The sequence below is a fragment of the Toxorhynchites rutilus genome, chromosome 3 (genome assembly GCF_029784135.1).
Source record: "Toxorhynchites rutilus septentrionalis strain SRP chromosome 3, ASM2978413v1, whole genome shotgun sequence".
Taxonomy (NCBI): domain Eukaryota; kingdom Metazoa; phylum Arthropoda; class Insecta; order Diptera; family Culicidae; genus Toxorhynchites; species Toxorhynchites rutilus.
The window spans coordinates 247,124,404-247,145,968 of NC_073746.1; the positions used below are offsets into that span (position 1 = coordinate 247,124,404).

At 38.1% G+C, this 21,565-nt stretch overlaps 2 protein-coding genes across 7 annotated transcripts in view; one reads left to right on the top strand and one right to left on the bottom strand.

Annotated features, from left to right (window-relative positions):
- The window catches only part of LOC129775395 (protein pecanex), a 53,513-nt gene extending 40,545 nt beyond the window's left edge, over positions 1 to 12,968 (top strand). The window contains exon 12 of one of the 2 annotated variants that reach the window (XM_055780100.1): positions 10,972 to 12,968. In XM_055780100.1, coding sequence (XP_055636075.1) covers positions 10,972 to 11,481 — 510 coding nt within the window. In that variant the 3' untranslated portion in view covers positions 11,482 to 12,968. The remainder of the gene's footprint in view (positions 1 to 10,971) is intronic. The other variant, XM_055780101.1, reaches the window with a different exon arrangement.
- Positions 12,969 to 17,879: 4,911 nt separating this feature from the next.
- The window catches only part of LOC129775069 (protein crumbs), a 128,877-nt gene continuing 125,191 nt past the window's right edge, over positions 17,880 to 21,565 (bottom strand). For 3 of the 5 annotated variants that reach the window (XM_055779293.1, XM_055779291.1, XM_055779290.1), the window contains one exon: positions 17,880 to 19,240. In XM_055779293.1, the coding sequence (XP_055635268.1) occupies positions 19,011 to 19,240 (230 nt within the window). In that variant the 3' untranslated portion in view covers positions 17,880 to 19,010. Of the gene's footprint in view, positions 19,242 to 21,565 lie in introns of all 5 variants that reach the window. The other 2 variants (XM_055779294.1, XM_055779292.1) reach the window with 1 other exon arrangement.

Consider the following 21,565-nt stretch of genomic DNA (forward strand, 5'->3'; position numbering starts at 1 on the left):
CTTGTGTTACACTAAATGATTAAACCAAGAGAGGAACGAAGACTGTTGTTTGCATATTCGAGCTGTATCAAACATCGCAAACCATTTTCGAAGCCTGCATACAAGTTGCGATTCAATATATCGTCCCGCTCTACTATAGCGAAACCCACTGCACAGGCGAGTGCAAAGCAATAAATGATACAAGAAAAATTACGTCATCATTCGGTCACCATTTACGGAGCGCAACGAATGGGAAAAGAGAGCGGTGTTGCTAGTAAAACTATGCGGTCTATATAAATATATATATTCCAAGGGATAGCGGCGTTAAAAATGGAAAATGTGATCTGTCTACCCTTCCCTTAGCCTCTATCGAGCTAAATAATCATATAGTTTGCACTCTCTGAGAGTTAAAAATCAGGATCTGCTATATTAGCTGAATATAAATCATTCGCTTCGCGTAGTCCTTACGATCATGCTGTTTCATGATGCATGGAGAGGTCGATATGCATATGTTAGAGGCAAAGAAGAGAATAAAGTTTCAGCACCGAAAGCGTATATGATGGTTCTGCTTGCGTGTCGGTGTATCATGAAGTGCGAACCGATGCAAATTTGTCTCGTTCTCTTTTGTGTCGTGATTTGCAGCACATAACAACAAAAGAATACCGCTGGGGGGAATGATTTGTGTATGATCTTATTTGAACGAACGAAAGCGATTTTTTCAGTGAATGGATCATTTAGCAAACACTGTAGATGGTTGAAGCACAAGCAATTTGAATAGAACGTAAGTAGAATGAAATATATGGTAATCTCGTGAAATCGTTCGAATGAATACGTCTCTATTGCAATTGGTTATGAGACTATAGATCGCGTTCGGGAGATTAAATAACTTGGCGTGATTATTGGTTATAAACTCAAGTTTTACACTCACATTGGCAATGTCATCAAGAAAATTGCCAAGAGGTATGGAATCTTATGCCGATTAAAAAACGATTCGACTATTCACAACAAAATACAACTGTGGCGTCTAAAATATCGCGTTGCGAAGGGGGATGAAACGAAAATTTGCTGAGTCCGAAGAGGTGCAAGATACCAAGGGGTTTTCGGACGAGTAACGTACTATGTCGTTGCTCTCCTGAATGCAAGAGTCCATCGGGACATCGCGAATGCAAGTGATTTTATTCAATCATTATTATATTGGAAGACTTAACCTAAAAGAACCAACCGACTCTGCGTTGGTTGTTGCCTACCCGGCTGGCGGTTTCTCACCGCAAACAAAACAGGGAAGAAACAATTCCCTGTTTATTCTTTTTATTACCAGACCATGTCTGCGATCGATAAGCGACCGTCTCCGCTCTATATCCAAACATACTTTTTTAAGCCCTTCCAGTGTATCGTATACAAATAAGCGTGGCGACAATTTCAAGTGCTTTCCTTTTGAGGTTATAAACCTCTGCTGTACACAGCACTGAAGGGAAACTCTATTTACATCTGTTTCAATTCTGAGGTCATGAACCTTTAGTCAGTGAGTTATATGGGCATCACTTGAAATCTCTACTCGGCTCCGATTTGGACTTTCCGTCCGTGACAACAACTATACATATCAATCATCTCTCGTCATTTAGACTTTTGTTCTTCTATTCTAGTTTTAGTCAATGATACACAAATATCGCTTGCAAAACATAATAAAGTGGTTGATTCTAAAATGTAACAGATTCACTTCCTCATCTTTAATGTTGGACGCTCTGCAATGGTTATCCGTGAAGCAAAGAATTGTTTATTTAACTATGGTGTTCATTTTTATGAAGGACTACGTCTTTCACTGTAACGGTGTGTAAATTCAATGTTTCGAAAACGGATGCGTGACACTTGGAGTGCAAGGTTTTGAACGTTAATACCTCTTTATCGACTGAACGGAGTGGTATGATAATCACTTGATTCGAAAGACCAAATGTCCAAGAGCTATATGATTATGGTTAATTATTAACCCAAAAACTTGTTTCAATAGTTTGAAAACTGCTGTGGAACAGGCTAGTGAAATCACAAAAATCTGTATATAAACGATTGCCCGCTCTGGCTGGAGGATTTTTTCGTCAAAGAAATTTCCTTCGACTTGCACTGTGGTCACGCGTATTCTAGAGCTTGCCCCTCGGAACACATTCAAGGCGTGTTATTTGGCTTAAGAAATCTCAACTAAGTATTAATAAATGACGCTAGTTAATGCGTACGTTGAGACGGCAAAAGTTCCACAGGGAACGTTAACGCCATTCAAGAAGAAGAAGATCAAGTTATATCTTAAGTCACTCAATTTTTCCCCCATAAGATTCGTCCTAAGTAGCTTGAATTCGCTATCCAAGCCTTGTCTATTACCTGCTTCAACGAATTGAGGAAATTGGCGCATCAAATCATTAATGTTTAAAAGTTTTGTTAATCAAGGCCGCAGTTTTGACAACCGGATCACTGAAATCATATCGCTTTGAAATCTGTTTCACGAGTTCAATATAGAAGTAATCACAAATTGATCTGTGGGTCAGCTTCCTAGCTGCATGCAATCCTTATTCAGCTTTTTCTGCATCAATACCAACGTAAACATCCTCAGCCTTCTTCAGAAAGTCTTCAAAATCTTTCACATAAAGGTCAGCAACAGCAAATCGTTGCACGTAGTTCTCCATACATAAGTTACCCAACATTATCAACAATAACATTCTTGTCTCATTATATAGTTCGCAGAATTGAGAACTTTCTGATTGTAAAGTGCAATTGACGTTATTGATCAACGGTAGAACAATGTTTAGGAACAGCATAATCGGGTTAGTCATAGGATCGTATAAATGAGTCAATATACGATTGGCGGATTGATTATGGTCATACTTGGAACGTAAAGAAGAGTTTGAGCTCTTCAAACCGCTAAAGATTTCGCTTAACAACTTCCTCCAACGAAAACCGTCTCGTTGCGTTGCGTCGTTCAACATTTTCATAAATCAAAATATCTATGTATGCAATGTAATAAAATTAATATTTGAAATTTAATTTAAAAAAATCTGTAAATTCTGTATCTTGGTGAAAATCTATAATTCTGTATATAGAAATTCGGTATCTTAAATTTGACGAAAATTCTGTAAAATACCGAATATTCTGTATATGTGGTAACCTTGCCTCTCAGTTATGATTGCGTAGCGGTTGATATACGATCGCTGGAATCTGTGTGTTCCCCTAACACAGATTTCAAAACTAAAAAGGCTGCGAAAATCGGTGATGCAAAAAAGACGGGTGGGTAATGTCAGGGACATAACCGGAGTGACGTAGGACTATACAAAGGGGACAGCTTTTGTTAAATATATATTTTAAATATATTGTTTTATTTTCTTCTCCTACGTGAATACCTACCTATCTACCTGAAAAATGGATTAGTTTACTGTTTACTCTTTATGAATATGTTGAGGGTTGAAAAGAACCTTTGGTGTTGTGTTTTTGTTATCACTCGATATTCCCATCTTGTTCGGTTAAACCTTCCTGTTTAGCTATTACGTTTGCCACTCGCCACAGCTTTCACAGTTGGAAAATTTCTTCCTATCCAGCTTGTGACATATTGTTCAGTAAATTACATTTAATGCGACGTGCCGGAGAAGCAGTTTGCCACTCACTGAAACTAATTGTTGCCTTGATGAGCGCCGAACCGAAGCTGCTCTGTTCTTGATGCGGGTTTTCTGATTGTCGTGAGCAGCTTTGCAAGCCATCTCGAGCACTCCGACGGCCGAAACTCTATAATCGCTGTTAGGTATACTGGTGCTCCGGCACCAATCCGTTCGGCCTAGTTACCCTTGCGGAGCAATCAGTGAATGCGACCAACAGAGAACTGGAGACCTGCACGGTTCGAGTGAGACTTTGCCTTTTCCTTAACTTGTCCTCCTTTGTTACGTCCACGGTGCCGATGCCGTACAACCACACGGGTTTACGGTTTGAAAGAAAATAAGATATTTTTTTGGGGTCCGCGTGTTTTATACTCTAGCGGTACACACTCACAGGATAGAGACAAATCGGCAGACTCAGCCAGAGGGGCGAGTCCAACGAGACGAACGAATGAGCGTTAAAAGGGAGCGATGGCAAAAAAAATACATTCATTACGATTTGTTCGCTCGTTGGATTCACATGCAGGCTGAAAAGGGTCCTTTTCAGGATCACAAAATTATCTTCAATCTAAAGAGTTTATTGTTTTGTTGTCACTCGATATCCCAATCTTGTTCGGCTAAACCTTTCTGTTTAGCGATTGCATTTGCCACTCGCCTCATCTTTCACAGTTGGAAAATTTCTTCCCATCCAGCTTGTGACATATTTTACAGTAAATTACATTCAATGCAACGTACCGAAGCGCCACTCAGTGTCGCATTGGAGGCGATTTGAACCTGTAATTGAACATTTGCGATGACAGTGGTACAGTGTCGACTTTCAATGTGCGGTCATAATTTGGATCTCTATGTTTACAAAAATGTCCAACTAAATAAGTCGCATAACATGTCCGTCCAATTAGCTAAATGTCGAACTAATTGTAAATTACTGTACTTTCAATCTGGAAACAATTTAAGAGTTGGTGAAAATTGAATAATCTTGAAAGTCCCCAACTATCAATAAGCTCAGAACTACTGCCAAATTCACATACTCATCAGATCCTGGCAAACAAATTATGAAAACATCAATTTGTGTTTTATTATTATTTTGGATAATGTTTTAGAACGCATTGAACTTTATTTCCTAAACTCTTTTTTTGGAAGGTTTAATGGCCCTGAAAAGCGCCTTGTTTTATGGAATGGTTCCAATTTAGAAAACTTAGTACTCGTGGTTTTGAAAAAAAACCATTTCGAACGCCCTCGATGCCGCCTTGTTCTGGATTTGCCACCAAAGCAGATTGTAAAAAGAACAAACTTTTTTCTTCTGCTACCTGCTGCCGTTTTGCGATTGCGTTTGCCACTCGCCACTCGCTGCAACTGCCTGTTGTTGTCTTGATGTGTTCTGTTCTGAATGCGGTTTTTCTTATCGTCGCGAGCAGCTTTACCAGCCAACTCGATCACTTCGGCGGCCGAAACTATATAACGGCGGCGACTGGTGCACTGGTACTAACACGCTCGGCCTAGCTACCCTTGCGGGGAACTCCATATCAACACGGTTCGAGCGGGATTTTGCCTTTCCCTTCACTTTTCCTCCTTTACCATGTCCAGACATGGGTGCTTGGGTTGGTTTGTTGATGTGTTGTGATGCGAACCGATGTGGTGTACGGTTTGAATGAGAATGATCGTTACGGCAGCGGAGCGGGGATTTTTAAGCTGACTGGCTGCCTCGAGAATTACGCATGTGTGAGACTGCGACCAATGTTTCGTTCATTTTTTTCTTTTTCCTTTCCAATCGTGCTTCATTCTATTTCGCTGCTGCTCTGGTTGCCCGTTTTGGTCGGTACGATTTGAGGAGCACAAAATGGACCAATCAAAAATGGGCACATAGTGAATTTTGAGAATGCTTGATATTTCACAATTATTCAATTATTTATCTCAAGAAAAATGAAATGTTATTCGTTATGATAGATGCGTAGATATATTTCCTATCAATTGATGCAAAAACCTTTGCGATCTATTGAGAAATGCTCGAGTTATAAGCGTTCCAAATCTTGCATTTTTTCGTACTTGTTCAGTGCCTAGATTTCCATTTCACCCCCTATATCTTCCGGTTAGACGTAGTCCTACGTCAATAGATGCAAGGTGGGGATACTTTTATACTCGCATGCATTTCTGCAGACCGGAATATGTTTCTCTAACACAGATTGTCCTATGTAGTCCTACGTCAACGTTGCGGTTACATCTTAGGTATAATCCACCCATAGTTTTTAAAGTAGTGAACGGTTTGCTGCCTCGATATTTGTGTGATCGAGTTGAAAAGGAAGAGATTTCTATAGATATGACACTAGAAACTAGAATGAATTGAGAACACCCTATTTCTTGACATGTGCTTCACAATATTCGTTGTACTTCAAAAGAATAAATGTGTTCAACTCGATGACAAGACATATTAAACATTTAACAACAGCAGAATTTAAGAGTAGCTGTATTTCACACATTAAAGCCGATTATTTTCAATATTATGACGAAGATTTGAACTGACGAATTGTTTTACCAACGAATCATTAAATGTGAACACTTTTCTGTAGTCTTTCCTTTCAATGAATATTGTATCTGACGAAGTTTTTAGAATGGATTACGTTGTTTAGAGCAGCGGTACTCAACCTTTTTTTCATATTGGCCACAAATACGTGAGCGTCGTGGACCGCAACAAGATAAAGATGATGTCTAAGACACAACCGCACTGTCAAAATAGAACTACGAAATTATCGCCAACAAGAACAAATATTGAAGAAATTTAATAATAAAACTCATTGATACAATTATTTTAAAGCGATTACAGAGGCCGATAAATGAATGCTTTCACTGAGTGGTATACAGCCATTCCATGCCAAACCGATATAGTGGTTCTCATATTTTCGTCAAAAGTGGTGGTTTTGTTCTTTATCGCAAAACATTAGACTCGTATTTTTTAACTTTTTCATTGGGGTGACCATTTCCATTTTTGGGTTGTCCGAAAAAACAACTTTTTCCTCTTTTTTCCAAAAATAACGTTTTCAAAAATTTGAACTACTGGACCGATTCAGATGATCGATATATCAATTTAAAGCCAATCAGCTGGTCTTTTTTTCTACACTTGCAGAAAATTTGAATACTGTTTTCGTTATCATTGATTGTATTTGTTCATGGTCTCGGAACCAAGGGCGCTATATATTTTTTTTGAAAGCTGAGGATTTTTGGCATAACATGAGTCTGTTTTCGTTCTCGAGATTTTCCAATCTCAAAAAATCATTATTCCTTTTTTTGAAAAAATACTATATTTATTTTTTCAAAAAAGACCTGATTGGCTTTAATTTGATATGTCAACCATCTGAATCGGTCCGGTAGTTGAAAAGTTATGAATTTTTGGAAAAAGTCATTTTTGGAAAATAGAGAAAAAAGTTGATTTTTTGGAAATTCCCAAAATGGAAATGGTTACTCTATTGAAAAAAAAAAACAAAAAAATATGGATTTAATGTTTTGCGATAAAGAACAAAACAACCACTTTTCACGAAAATCCGAGAACCTTTATCGGTTTGGCATGCAATGGCTGCATCAGTAATTGACGATTTATCAGTCATCTAGCTATCGACCGGACTGCAGCAAAGCTTTCCAAATGGTATTTCTCAAGGTTGATTTGTTTAGCTTAGTTATCCAAAATGGTCTTTTTCAAGGCTAAGCACGTGTGAACTGAGAAAGCTCAATGTCTTTATAATTCTAAACAACATCATTACATCAACGAATCCAAATACTCTCCTGGATTCACACATGCTTTCTTCAGCCAAAAATAAATATAAAATAGATTTTTAAAAAGACCGATGGGTTTAAATTGTTTTGTAGACACAGCGAAAGATGATTGATTCGTGATACACGTAATGCACTCAGCGTGCATCGCGTAATTTTTCTCGTACAACACACAGTGCGTCTCCAGAGGATTATATAGTTGTCCCCTACTGCCGTTATCGATTTGATAACGCATAAAATCTAGAGATGAAACTGATATCTGGTAACTATTCGGTATCCGGCCTATCCGCCCGGATACCGGATATTAGAAAAAAAATCAATAATTTCTCATTAACACAACTTTTTTTTTCTAACATTAACTCATAACATCAATTCATTAACACTATTACTTTTATTATATTTGAACGACCGATTACGCATTGCCGCGTAGACCAGACCAGCTTTAAGGAACAGTCTTTCACTGCAAAAACTACTGCAAGGAACTGACTGATAAACTCTAACAAACCTATAGGGGGGTACTGATTAGAGTTTAATGTCCACCGAACGTAAATAACGTGATTGCGATCGATTCGATGTGTTTTCGTAACAGTTAATTTCGTTAGTAATGGGATTTTTTTCCTGAGCGCGACGCAGACTATCATTTTTATTTACCACTTCGTTGAAACTGTTCCAAAGGGTGTCGTGAGCCTCGCGTGTAAGAGTTTATTCAATTTCGTCTCTGTTACTTCGTTTTTTTGATTTGTGGTGAAGTAAATGTACCCTCTCTCACATTATCATTTATAAAGACAGTTCAACTTTTTTTTTAATTTTGGAGAAGGTATTCTTATTTATAGTGAGTTTTAATGAGAATGGCTAGCGATTGTGTTAAAAAGTGTTACTTTCTCGTTGGAAGATGATTACGGGACTGAATAGAGCGTAGGAAATATCCAAAAATTTTAATGACGGATAAATCGATTCGTTGGCATTTTTGCTTCCGCTAAGGTTGCATAAGGATACCTTCGGCCGTGTGTTGCAATATAGAATAGGTCAAAGAATTTTACGTGTGACGAGTTATGAATTGTATCGCCGGTTCAGTTTATTCCAGTGGTGCTCTTTTCAGATTACCCAGGGACAACTTTCACTGTCGTGTGAACATACGATAGATGAGTGAGTTTTCACGCGTCGTGTAATAAATCATATCGTCGGTTTATTTTTTCCCAGACCTATTGTAGTCTATCATAAAGTAATAGTTATATAGTGTAATAATGTGTCCCCGAGCGAAATTTATTTCGGTTTCTTCTTCCACCCTCTCTTTCACATGTATATGAATGTATTTGTGTTGAGTGCATGATGTAACCTGTTAGAAGGAATGTGTTTCTCTGGAGAAAGGACTGGCAGCTTTCCCGGAAAGAATAAGAGAAAGAGAAGCACAAGATGTGTCAGAAAACTCAAGATAAGTACTAATCATAAAAATTGAAATTATACGTTTAAAATCCCAAATCATATGACTTTGACATTGACATTAATCACATCACTTACCGCAGTGAATCCTGATTCTTACCTTTCCCCACTAACAACTATCCTTTCCATGATAATCGCTAGGGAACCACGCTATAGAGGCGACCCTTCTGGCCTTCGGGCGGCGATTATCATACTAACATTCCTTCCCTTCCCCTGGTGACTGTAAGGACGTGGCCGGCGTCGTTATTGACCATTTAAAGCTCGAACCACCGAAAAGTGCACAACGAGAATGATTTGCTAGTCCCAAGCGTCATTCTGTGTGTTCTTTGTGCAATTTGGTTGGTTCAGGTCAATCACGGAGAGCAACTACGAAGTGTACAGTCTACCCATGCTCAAGCTCAAGCTCAAGAATGTATTCATATTTATAGAGACCGGGAGGGCTCTTCTGGAATCATTTAGACCGGCGGGAAAGCATACGCATTCGGTTAATATCGCCGGGACGGTTTCTGGAGAGGAGAATCTATTGAATCGATCTGGCTGAAAATGGCGTGTAAAAATTTATCATCTAAATTCTGTAGCGGTTTTTGAAAGTTCGAAAAATTGCCAAAATGACGAATAAAAAGTGGGCCTTTTCTCGCGAAAATCACTATATACAGTCATACCTTGACATAAGGCAACCTCGATATAACGTAACTTTTACCTCGACATAACGTAACTTTTTAAGATGTAAAAATAAACAGTAGAAAAGTAGGTTTTAGAGTATGAATTATTTCGAATAAATGTTTCTAGTAAGTTTTCAAACAAATAAGTACCGTAAAATGGTAGTTTTCATTTTGGATCCCAATTTTATTTTTTGATAAAAATGAGCTTGAGGAAAAGCAATGTACGGATTGTTTTGTATTACAGTCCACGACAATTTCCCTTATACAATACCCATGCCTTCACCCTGATATTCTTGGGCGGTCTTTCCACTTGGTATTATTATTGCATTTTTTTCTTTTAGCATAACTTTGAACATGTTTCAAGAACAAAATTCAGAAGAATTTCCATTTGGAGATAAAGTAAATGAAACATACAAACTATAAAACAAACATTGATAATAGAGATGAAACGGATATCCGGCTGGATATCGAATATTAGAAAAAAAACACAATTTCTCATTAACACCACATAAATAACGGACGGTGCCAGTGGTTGTGTGGTTAATGTAACAGCCTCAAAATCCGATCGGCCTGGGTTCCCAGCTGGCGTCGTTGGGATTTCCTGAGGCGAAAAATCTTTGGTCTTCCTTCGGAAGGAATGTTAAAAAAAAAGTTGACCCGGCTCATGATTTGTTGAGTCTGATAGGTAGGAACAGGTGTAATCGCCTCCCTGATGTCGGTGATTGGCACTGAAGTGGCGAAAATAGATCGACAAAAATAAACGAAGATAAAAAAACAACATAATTATAACAAAATTACTCATTAGCTAACTAGCATAGCATAGCAAAACCATTTATTCATAATTAAAAATAAGGTTTGATTACTGCAAAGCCAGATTTGTTTTTGAAATTTAAAAAAAACCTTCATTTTTTCAGACCTTTTCCTCTACCTAAAATTGATCATGTTTGTCTACGAAAATTATCTTAAATGGGCATAAGAAAGGGTTATAAATACTGCTGGGAGAAAGAAAATTAGTTTTTGCGCATTTCTGAGTAATCATGAACAGTTTTGCATCAATAAAAAAAACATTTTTTTTGCTTCGATATAACGTAACATGATATAACGTAACGAGAAAAAAAAATAAAGTTGCCTTATATCGAGGTATAAATGTACATATTTTTTTTTGATATCTCAAATATTAAAAAACCGTTACGTAACAATTTAACTAACTAATTTTTACATTTTTACATAACAATCTAAGTCAGATAGGTCCACTAGATTCTGAGAAAAACGTTTCATCAATTTCAGAGAGAGCATCCACGCGCCCAGCTGCCAACAGCATAATATTCACTATATTGGCATCCAAAAATTTAAGAATACATTTTCAAATATACCTTAATTAATCACCAAAATATCCCAACACCAACTTTAGTGCCAACAAAATCACGAACACCCATTATTTTTCGACCATCCAGAGTAGGGTCCTCAACGAATCAATCACTATTAACCGTTGTCGTTAATTTCAGATTTATGATTGTCTCGATCTCGGTCGTCGCATAGACGTTACATGGCCAAACGAACAGTTCCGGAGTTGTGGTGGTCGGTCCTCTTGGAAAGATTGGCAGCCCCAGGAGGGAATGGTTGGGAACGTTGTGCACTATTGGCAACCCAACCATCCCGATCACTTCTACCGTTCGAATGTCAATCGCACCATATTGCTGGTGAACATCGGAGAACGCTGTGTGCCAATTGGTGATAAAGGTGTTAAAGAGTACAATACCATCGGTTTGATCACTTCATCAGCGTCTACGCTATCAACATCGGGTTCGGCGAGTAACCATCTATCATCTATGGACGCACCGCCAAGTGTGTCCGGCGCCGCGGCACTAGGCGAAACTTTTGTTATTAATTCCAACTGCACTGATTCAAACTTTTCACGTAATGTTGTAACGCACGTATCGGAGAACAATTGCGATGACGACTGTGCCGACAATAGGCATCTTGCCGAAGCGTCCAACGGGGGGGCTATTGTCTAAACGTGTTTTCGTAGTTTAAGCATAAGCCAATTCCAGTTGTTCGCATTCTTGTTGTTATTGCCTAGAGTGCTTAGAAATTGAAAGTCGCTAATCAACTCAAACCTCGTTTCACCCACGTAATACGCATTTCCATATTATGGCCTTATTATGTTCGTTTCTTAAACCAACGCCAGTGAAGTCGAGTGCTGATATGCTCCGAAAGCATTTTAGCGCCGTTTCAATTGTACTGTTAATTGTACTGTTTCTGCCGTTTTGTATGATACAATCATGATTTAATTTGTTACGAACGTATTTTATTACTTCGTTACGCGTAGTATAAAATAGCGCGGGGAGATGCTGCGGTGTGACTTTTGCACACACACACACACACACACACACACACACACACACACTGATAACGATGACGAGGGTGAGCGCAGAAAAAATCGACTTTCATGAATTTGTTCTAACGAAATAAAAAGTCTTATGGTAGATAGTATAAATTAGATGGCGAAGGCAGCCACTATTTGAGAAAGTAAGATCGCATTAACGATAGCACATTTCGTAATCTAAGAGGGAAGAATTTTATTTTTGTAAAAATAGCGGATAAACAATTTTGCAGAGGAAGACGGATTTTAAATAAAATATTTAAGTTTTATCGCAGTTGAGAGAGAAATACAGAGTTCGTGTGTGTGTTTTGTACGTGAGCGGGTCTGAGTTTGTATGTATGCGATGCGATAAAATATACTGCAAAAGATGAAAATGTGATAACTAAGAGTAAGTAACTTTATCTATACTAAATTTATTACGAAAAATTGAACATAACAAAAACACAAGTGGTCGTTAAATTATTCAATAGATATGTTGAAATGAGATAACAGAAATTTAAATTGTCACAAATGTACTACAATGGTTAAACAGACAGAAAGCTATTACAAATCACACGTAGTTAGAAAATATTGATAATAAAAAGGTTGGACCGAAAGTTATTTAAACGGAAATAAAACAGTTTGATTTTGCTTTCGCTTTTATTTAACGGAGATTTTTAGAGCGATTAGCTTTTACATGAGAAAAAAGACCCCAGTCAGAGGAGATTGGACCAGGTGGATCGGGGTTTGGCAAGAAAGCAGTTCCTTGCCAAAACCTTGTCCTTGACCGGATGTATCGAGGAAATTATGTTGTGAAGAACTAAACTAAATTTATGATGGAATATTATTTCTTGTGGGGTGGAATTTAAGGAAACGGAATGTGGCCAATGTGTAGTTCATTCCACTCAATTTGGTTTTTGCATTCACTGATGAGTATGCCGGGCAATCATTCAAGTATTAACAAACTAAACATTCGTTACGAATGACGTACATATCTAAAGCACTATCTTTTTGGACTCCATACGCGTTGAATAATTTATAGCTATCGCAGGACAATGGAAAAACGGAGGAGAATAAAGTCTGTTTCAGTTAGAATTTGGTCGCAAAAAGTAGGACATTTCTCATCATAGAAGTCACGTACAAGAAAAAAGGAAGGATGTCATTGTGTAGGATTTTTAATGAATTTTAAGGGAAAAATACATGAAAATTATTCGTCAGCTTTTCGGATGAATTTTCGAACTTTTACATTTGAGCTGTTTTTTTTATGGTTCTGCCACATTTCTTCAGTTTGCCTTTGATAATCTCTCGATGGGACGAAAATCCGGACAATTTGGCGGATTGATAGTTTTTTTTTCAATGAAATCGATCTTGTTCTCTTTATACCACTTGATGACATCCTGGCTGTAATGGCATCTTGCCAAGTCAGGCCAGAACATCACCGGACCTTTGTGTGATCAAATGAATGGCAAAATCCTGTTCTGAAGACATTCCTGCTTGTAAACTTTTCCTTTCGTAGTTGCCCCAGTGATGAACACCTTTGTCTTCTCTCCACAACTACAGATACCTTGCCAAAAAATCAACTTACGGCCAAATTTATTTGCGTAAACAAATTTGAACATATTCCTCCCCTTTGAACTTGGCAAGGTAAAATTGGTTACCGGCTATTTGTCCAAAATCCATTTTTACGTATGGTTCATGGTTCATCAAAATGCATCTTTTGTACTTGCTCATACAGCTACCTTGCACGGATTTTAGCAACCAGACTTTGTTTCAGCGTTCTGCTGGGGAGTTTGTTGATAATCAAACCTTCGAGATCAGCGAGACTGCTGGGGGTGGTGTTTGATAATAAACTGTCATTCATCTCCCATGTACAGGAAGTGAAGCGGAGCACCAAAAGTCGTCTAAATGTACTGAAATTAATTGGCGATCCACGTGGAAACGCAAATAGAAAGACGTTATTAAATATCGTGAACGGATGGATTGAAAAAAGGCCATCAAGAAACTAGAGCCGACATATAATGAGGCGATCCGGAACTGCACGGGAGTCATGAGAACAAGTCCTATTTCATCTCTGATGGCGGTAGTTGCCTATGGAATTTGCTGCAGCTGGGGCGTTAATCAATTGTGCAAACCGTCTGGCAGTAGTATCCTACCCGGCAGTTAGGAGGGCTATGACTCAATACAAGAAGTTAACGGGATATGATTAACCACCGATTGCACGGAAGCTCCGGTTTACCCCCAGGCCGTATTGGATTGGAGTTTGGAGAAGAGGATTCTCGCCGGATCGAGCTCGTCTGTGGTACCACAGGTGTTTCTTGCGCACAACGACGAAGTCTACAGGAATTACAGGAAAATTTACCCGGATGGATCGGTAGACAAGAATGAAGCCGGATGTGCTTACTGGAGTGAAACATATCTTTACCGGGTGGATGCTCGGCTTTCTCAACCGAAGCGTTTGCCATCTGGAAGGCTCTACAAAGAACGGTATCCGATGGAACCAACGGTTATTTTCACTGATTCGGCGAGTAGCATGAGAGCATTGGAACATGGAAGTTGTCACCCATGGATCCAACGCGCGGAGGACTTTTGGCACCAGGTCAACGTAGCAATTTGTTGGGTTCCTGGACATTCTGGGATTCCTGGCAATGATAAGGTCGAAAAAAAAATTAATTAATTTATAGAAACAATTGCTAAATGTAACTAATTTGAACAGTGGCGAATAAGAATATTTTTTAAAGCCACTTCAATAAAGCAACAACAACAACAACAACTGAGGATCGTCAGGATATTGTGGAGCCATCGTGCTTCCCATTCAATTGGAAATGAGTTTTTGTTTCTTCCAGCAGTTTCTCTGTCAACATGAATCAATGTCATTCGGACGTTTTCGTTGCAATCTGCTCTACGATAGTCCGTGTTCATTCCATTTTTCACCGTCAAGCGGAACTTCATACACTGCGTTTCACAACTATAGAACCGCTATTTTTTTTTTGAGTTTCCAGAGATGTGAGAAGTCGGTTGAATCGAAGTATATAGTGTACGATATAACAACTATCTTCATTGAAAAGACTGACCATTTGAACATTATTGTTATGTTCAGGCGCGAAACATTGAAAAACAAAAATTCCAGTGTTTCATAACTATAAAACCAGATGGAAAAACTCTCTTCTCAATCAGTTCAAATAACCCATTCGGGGTGGTTTTGACCAAGCTGCGCCATGTTGTAGTGTGTATCTCGTTCTACCCAGAGGATACTGCTCGTTTAAGCTCTTGAAATCACTCACACTGCTTGTAATCTGCATCTAATATTCGTACGATGACTCCTCATAAGTTCTTGATAGGGTTTTAATCTGGTTAACAAGCTGACCAGTCCAGAATCTGAAGCCCCTATTTATCAAACCCTGCCATGTCTTTCCGGATTTTATGAATTGATGCCAAATTACCCAATTATCACAGTGTTTTTGATGTAAAAACAGAAGTAAATGACTCTGAAGTACTTCATTGCACTTCTGACTATGCATTCGTGTTGATGAAAAGCCATGTGAACCAAGCCGTTTTTAAAATATTTTCCTCAAACCATCAAACGGCCGCTTGCAAATTTTCGAGTTGAAAAATTACAAGACACGATCCGTAAGTCTTTCCAGTATGAAGAAATTCTATTCAAGCTGGATTTCTTCTTATCAGAGCAGTTCTCCTGACCCGCAATTTTGGAGATGAGATTTTTATGGTTTGGGGAGAATTTTCTCAAAAAGGCCTGGTTTAGGTAGCTTACCATCAACACGAATGAACCGTCAGAAGTGCAATGAAGTACTTTAGAATCATTTACTTCTGTTTTTGCATCAAAAACACTGGATAATTTGGCATCAATTTATAAAATCCGGAAAGTTATGGCAGGTGGTGGATCACACCATTGAGGAATGTGGCGGTTCCTTCGGCTGAAGGAGGCCAGGATGATAGCTCAGGATACGGAATGCGGCTTGTTTGGAGAATGGAAAAACACTTGGAAACTTTTAACTAAACAATTGGAATACTTTAATTTATTGGCGATGTTACTCTTACAAAAGTTGAAATTGGAAAAAAACACTTGTGGAAACAATCAAAATGATCTTGTTCGGGTAAAGGTTGGAATCGGAATGAAGAATATTGCTTTGGAAGGGATTGGTTCTTATGCACTCGTTGGTTCGTATACGTTCGGGTGCTGTATTTCGGGTTTCGCTGCTGGTTGTAGTTGTGTAATGCACCACATACTGCATTTCAGGAGGAAGAGGGCCTGATTCTCGAATACACTTCACGGTAGAAACGAAATAAACGACACGAAATTGAACTACGTTTTACGAGTTAGTGAAGTGCCGAAGATAATAATGAGTTTTCAGGCAGAATGAGCACTTTTCAAATAAAAAATCATTAATGAAAATTAACTTCTTCGTATCAAACTGGTATTCAATGTGAGTGGAAAACTTTGTTTTCTTCATGTGATATAATAATCTCATACAAAAATTTTATCTGAAGATAATTTGATATTATTATGATAAGTTTAGTGGGAAACTAATCTAGTATCCAGATGTCGACACCGTACCGTTGTCATCGCGGATACGTTTAATTCCGTTTCCACCGTGAAGTGTATTCGAAGTGTATTCGAGAATCAGGCCCAGAGATTGGTTTGTATGGGAAAAGGATAGGGATGGACATGAAATTTGGAATTAGGGAACACTTGCTCCTCTTTCGCGCTGTCGGTCGCGACCAGCAGGGTTTGATAAATAAGGGCTTCAGATTCTGGACTGGTCAGCTTGTTTACCAGATCAAAACCCTATCAAGAACTTATGAGGAGTGATCGTACGAATCTTAGATGCAGCTTACAAGCAATATGAGTGATTTGAAGAGCTTAAACGAGCAGTATCCTCTGGGTAGAACGAGATACACACTACAATATGGCGCAGCTTGGTCAAAACCGCCCCGAATGGGTTATTTGAACTGGTTGAGAAATAAAGATGTGAAATTGACGTTAATTTTGTAAAGGAGTGAGAGTTTTTCCATCTGGTTCTATAGTTATGAAACACTGGAATTTTTGTTTTTTTAATGTTTCGCGCCTGAACACAACAATAAGGTTCAAATAATCAGTCTTTTAAATGAAGATAGTTGTTATATCCTACACTAAATACTCCAATTCAACCGACTTCTTACGTATCTCTGGAAACTAATAAAAAAAGAGTGGTTCTATAGTTGTGAAACGCAGTGTATAACGATTACATTCCGAATCTACAAAAAAAACATTACAACTGAATAATCAAGACTGTCGTAGACGAATGAACAAAATTCATGTATATGTAGAAGTAGTCATGCACATTATAGGACGGTAAATTTATATATTCTGTCAAATATAACCGGGAATTTGTGTTCTTAAAGAATATGCCTTATTTATCATCTAAATTTATAATACCCTTTTTCCAACGAACAAATCCAGTCCTAGAAACACGTTTTAAAGCTTTATTCAGGAATAGCCTTCAGTTCACGCAGCGAATTCGTTTTTATGTCTCCAATGCTGTCAAAACGGGTCCCACGAAGTGATAATTGAAGTTCAGCACGTTTTCAGCCACTTGATTGCGATGAAATATTTGAAGCTATATTGAGCTCTTTTTGCACTGCTGCGTGCTGCTACTTTTCTCATGTCCAAAATATCAATCAAAATATGACGAACAATCCCGTGAGAGATATTCAATTCACTGGTTAGCCCTCTGAAACTTAAATGACGATTTCCGAACACCATTCCTTTTATTTTGTCGATATTTTCATGAAATGAAGTGGTCGCCCCTGACGTGGAAAATCGATCTTTGAACTCCTCACATCATTCATACACTCGTGTTTACGACATGACTGAGTCACCAAATGTATTCTGCAACATTTTCAACGTTTAGGCACAAGAAATTTTGATTGCAACACAAAATTTAACACAATATATTTTTGACCAAAAGAATCATCCATATCAAAAATGGCGATGTTTGACAGAATGTACTTAACGTATTGCACGGCAAGTTCTATGTGATTGAAACACCTGAATCTATGTTTAAATACTCTTTTATTTGACACTACTCTAACAACGATCTAAAAATATTCGCTCTAAGAACTACTTTACAAAATAATTCCTCCCGTTTTATTTGTATGAAGATGGAGAAATTTCTAAAATCTTCACATTGACCTAGCGTGGACAAAAACGACCTCAATAACTGTCTTACTGATTCATTGTTTTTCTCCCTTAAATAACTATATCGATAAAACTATTAAGTATTAAAAATGAAGGCATCATACTTCCGGTTTAGAATTTCAGTCTGCAGCCAGAGGGCGTGACATTATACAGTAATCAGATTTGCTTACACTCTGTGTAAGGTGTGGCGGCTTTCGTCAATGAAATCCGTCCTTTTTTTGTCTAAAGGATATGTTAAGATCTTGCAGCCTCCCCGAGTGCTGTGTCCGCAAGGTATAAAAAGATTTTTGGAGGATAAAATCGGTAAGATTCATTTTTTTCTGGAATGTTCGAGAGGTTGGTTGTAGCGAAACGTACGGCACTTAAATTTTGATGTCTTTCAACATTGACTTGCTCTCACTTGTTTCATTTTTTTATCGTTCAATACAAATACTCGCTAATGGACGGAGATTGCTTCGAAACGTAATAGATTTCTTCCTCCCGCAGCTCAGGGACAGTTTTGCGTTTGAGTGTTAAAATACGTCTTTTCTTAAAGTATTCTTGTCTAAGGGATAGGATTTATATCACAATATTCTTGTTCTAATGTTAGTTAAAACGTTACCTCGGCGATTTTTTTCGTTTAACTCGGCATTTTTCTCTCAGAGTTTAGGTACAATAAACCGCGTTGTAATTAGTTTTTTACACGTTGGTCCATAGGGATGTTAAGTAGCTTGCTTACTCGTAAGTGATAAAATTAGTCTGGTTTGTCCTATCATGAGTAAAGGCTTTTTTTCTCTATTCACAATCATATATCCAACAAATGGATGACGCGCTTGGCATAACCAGTTTTCGTTTATGTTTGTTCATATCTACAACCGGTATCTGTGGATAGAAAGCATACTTCGGCCCCATTCCGTGCACCGTTATCTCGACAAAATATAAAACAAAGGACAAAACTCTAGAGGTACACAACAAGGAAACACATGAAGGTGATTGAGTAAATTCCATTAGATGAGTCGCTCTTCAGGCGGTGGCTTCAACACGTTGTCCATTTCCAGTCTTGTATTGCAGTACTCCTGAGCACTCGGGCTGTAGGTTCCTCGGGTGGCACGCTTATTCCGCGCCATCACCAGGAACGTGCCGACCAGGGCGCCCGTTATTGCCAGTATCCCGATCACTACCGGGATGACAATCAAGGCAATATCCGCCCCCGTCGTTCCTTCGGCCTCCAAGGTAGCCTGTAGGTGGGAAGAGATGGACGGAACATTTATTTTACGTTGCTACTGTAATCGACGATATATAGCATAAATTACTGATTAGTTTGTGCATGCATTGGTGAAATGATGTGATTAGTAATTTTAATCTGTTTAGTTTTATTCTTATTTCCCGTTTCATCCAGTCAATTCCCTAAAACAGGTTTTTAATTTTGAATTGCGGGTTATGAAAATCTACGCTTGAAATATAATATAAATATAAATATTGGGTCTGAAAACTAACGCACTAAGCTTTCATTATACTGAGTTAATTTCAACGTGTAACATCCAACTTTTTGTTGGATTAAGTAACCAAAAACTTAACCTAACTGTACCAAGCGGAGTCATGTCAAATGTTTTACGCAGGTTCTCAAACACTTGAAAGATCTCCTCCTCGATGGAACTTTCAATAATTGAATCGTCTACCTATACACTGGATTCTTTTTTTTCTCGATATTTTCCGTCGCACTTTCTATTGTTGCTAACTTTCTAGTAACACACATCAACCGAGAGCGATCGATTTATTTTTATTGGTTCAAGAGGATAATGCCGAAATGACAGGATGAAGACACCGTTAAAGCTTGTTAGAATGTTGTGATATTAGAAATACACGACATTGTTTTCCTAGATGGGGTTTTTGATTCAACTTCCGCTCTTGATGTAAAAATCGTTTCACTTTCATATTTTGGAAAAATTCCAAGGCGAAAATTGAATACAAATAACAAATTCTTTCGTGGATGCACGAACTGTATCTCTCGAGAAGTGTTCTTAGCAGCGATACGCTTCTTCGTTCTGGGATACGCTTCTATTGGGTTGCTCAGAATGTTAATGCCGTGTTATAATGATAACCAAATCAAGATTCTGATCAAGAATACGATACAGTACAGTACAGTACACGATACATGAATTAGCAGCTTCATTACAAATACAGCAGAACCCCGATTAACCGCGAAATAGTCTGGCAAGGTCACCGCGTAAAACGAAAATCGTGGATAACACGTCAATGGACTAACAATGAGGTGTAAACACGAAATAAAAATATTTGAGAATGAAAACAATGTTTTATGAGTACAGAAATCATTAAACACCCATCTGCTTCGTGCGCACCAGTGATAAGAAAATATGAAAGCCACGACCACAACAAAAGAGCAAGTACCTACCTATCACGTATAATCGGGGGCCTACACTATCTATGCTATGACACATGGTTAAGCCCGGTTACGTAAAACGCTAGAATGTATAGGTTCTACCCTATTATACCAAAAAACATTCAATGGATCGTATTTCCATCAGCTCCTATTTCCAAACTCACAGTTTTGAAGCAAATCGTGACTGGTGATGCAAAATCTAAGCATTCACAACAATGTTAAATGAAAAATTATAGGAGGTTGTGTCCAAGATACGACCGCATTGTTGACGTAGAACTACGCTGTTATTTTATATAAGTCGCTTGTTTATACCTTCGGATATTATTCTATAATGCTGTGAAATTTTAGAAACAACTGCTTAGTAGAATAATCTCTGAAATGATTTTTTCATTGTAGAATCAGTTGACGATAATTGATTGATGATTCATTCTTGCCCTCGCAAAACAATCGTATGTCGCAATTTATTTCATGTCAATGCATTGGAAATTTACCTCGAAGGCTATTCCGGTGGCCTTTTTCGAAATTGACATAGACTCGGCTACAGTCGATTATATACATGTTGCACCAGCACCATTATTCCATATCTCATAACTACATCAATATATCTTTGGCACCGCATGTAAACAACAACAATGACAACACTTGCAAGTATCAAATATCATGCTACATGTTATTTAGTATTGTCTCAAAGGAATCGCACCTCTAGATATCGTTCGTACAAACTAAGCGTAAACCAAGCGCCAAACAAGCGTTCACCATAGCATGCATATAGAGCCATACATTGGTGGCTTGAAACTACTAGCAATATAAACATTTCTCATCATTTTGCGCTATCCTCAAAAGCAACGCTTCTGTTAATATTACTGACCTCGAAAAGAGTTGCATTACTTTCTTATGTTCGAGATAAGCGCAGCTGTCTCCCTTAGTGGAGGAAGTTTTGCTATTGGCAAGCAAAACCTAATCACATACATAATTCCAGAACATTTACTTTCTTGATGACTAAACAAGAGAAATAAACTCTTTTTGTTAATAACAACCTCGAAAACAGTAGCAATGCTTCATTATGATCAATATTAACGCAAATGCAATCCTAGTTGAAGGCAGTTTTGCGACTGGCACGCGAACCCAACTAACCTATAACATTCCAGTAAGATATTTAAG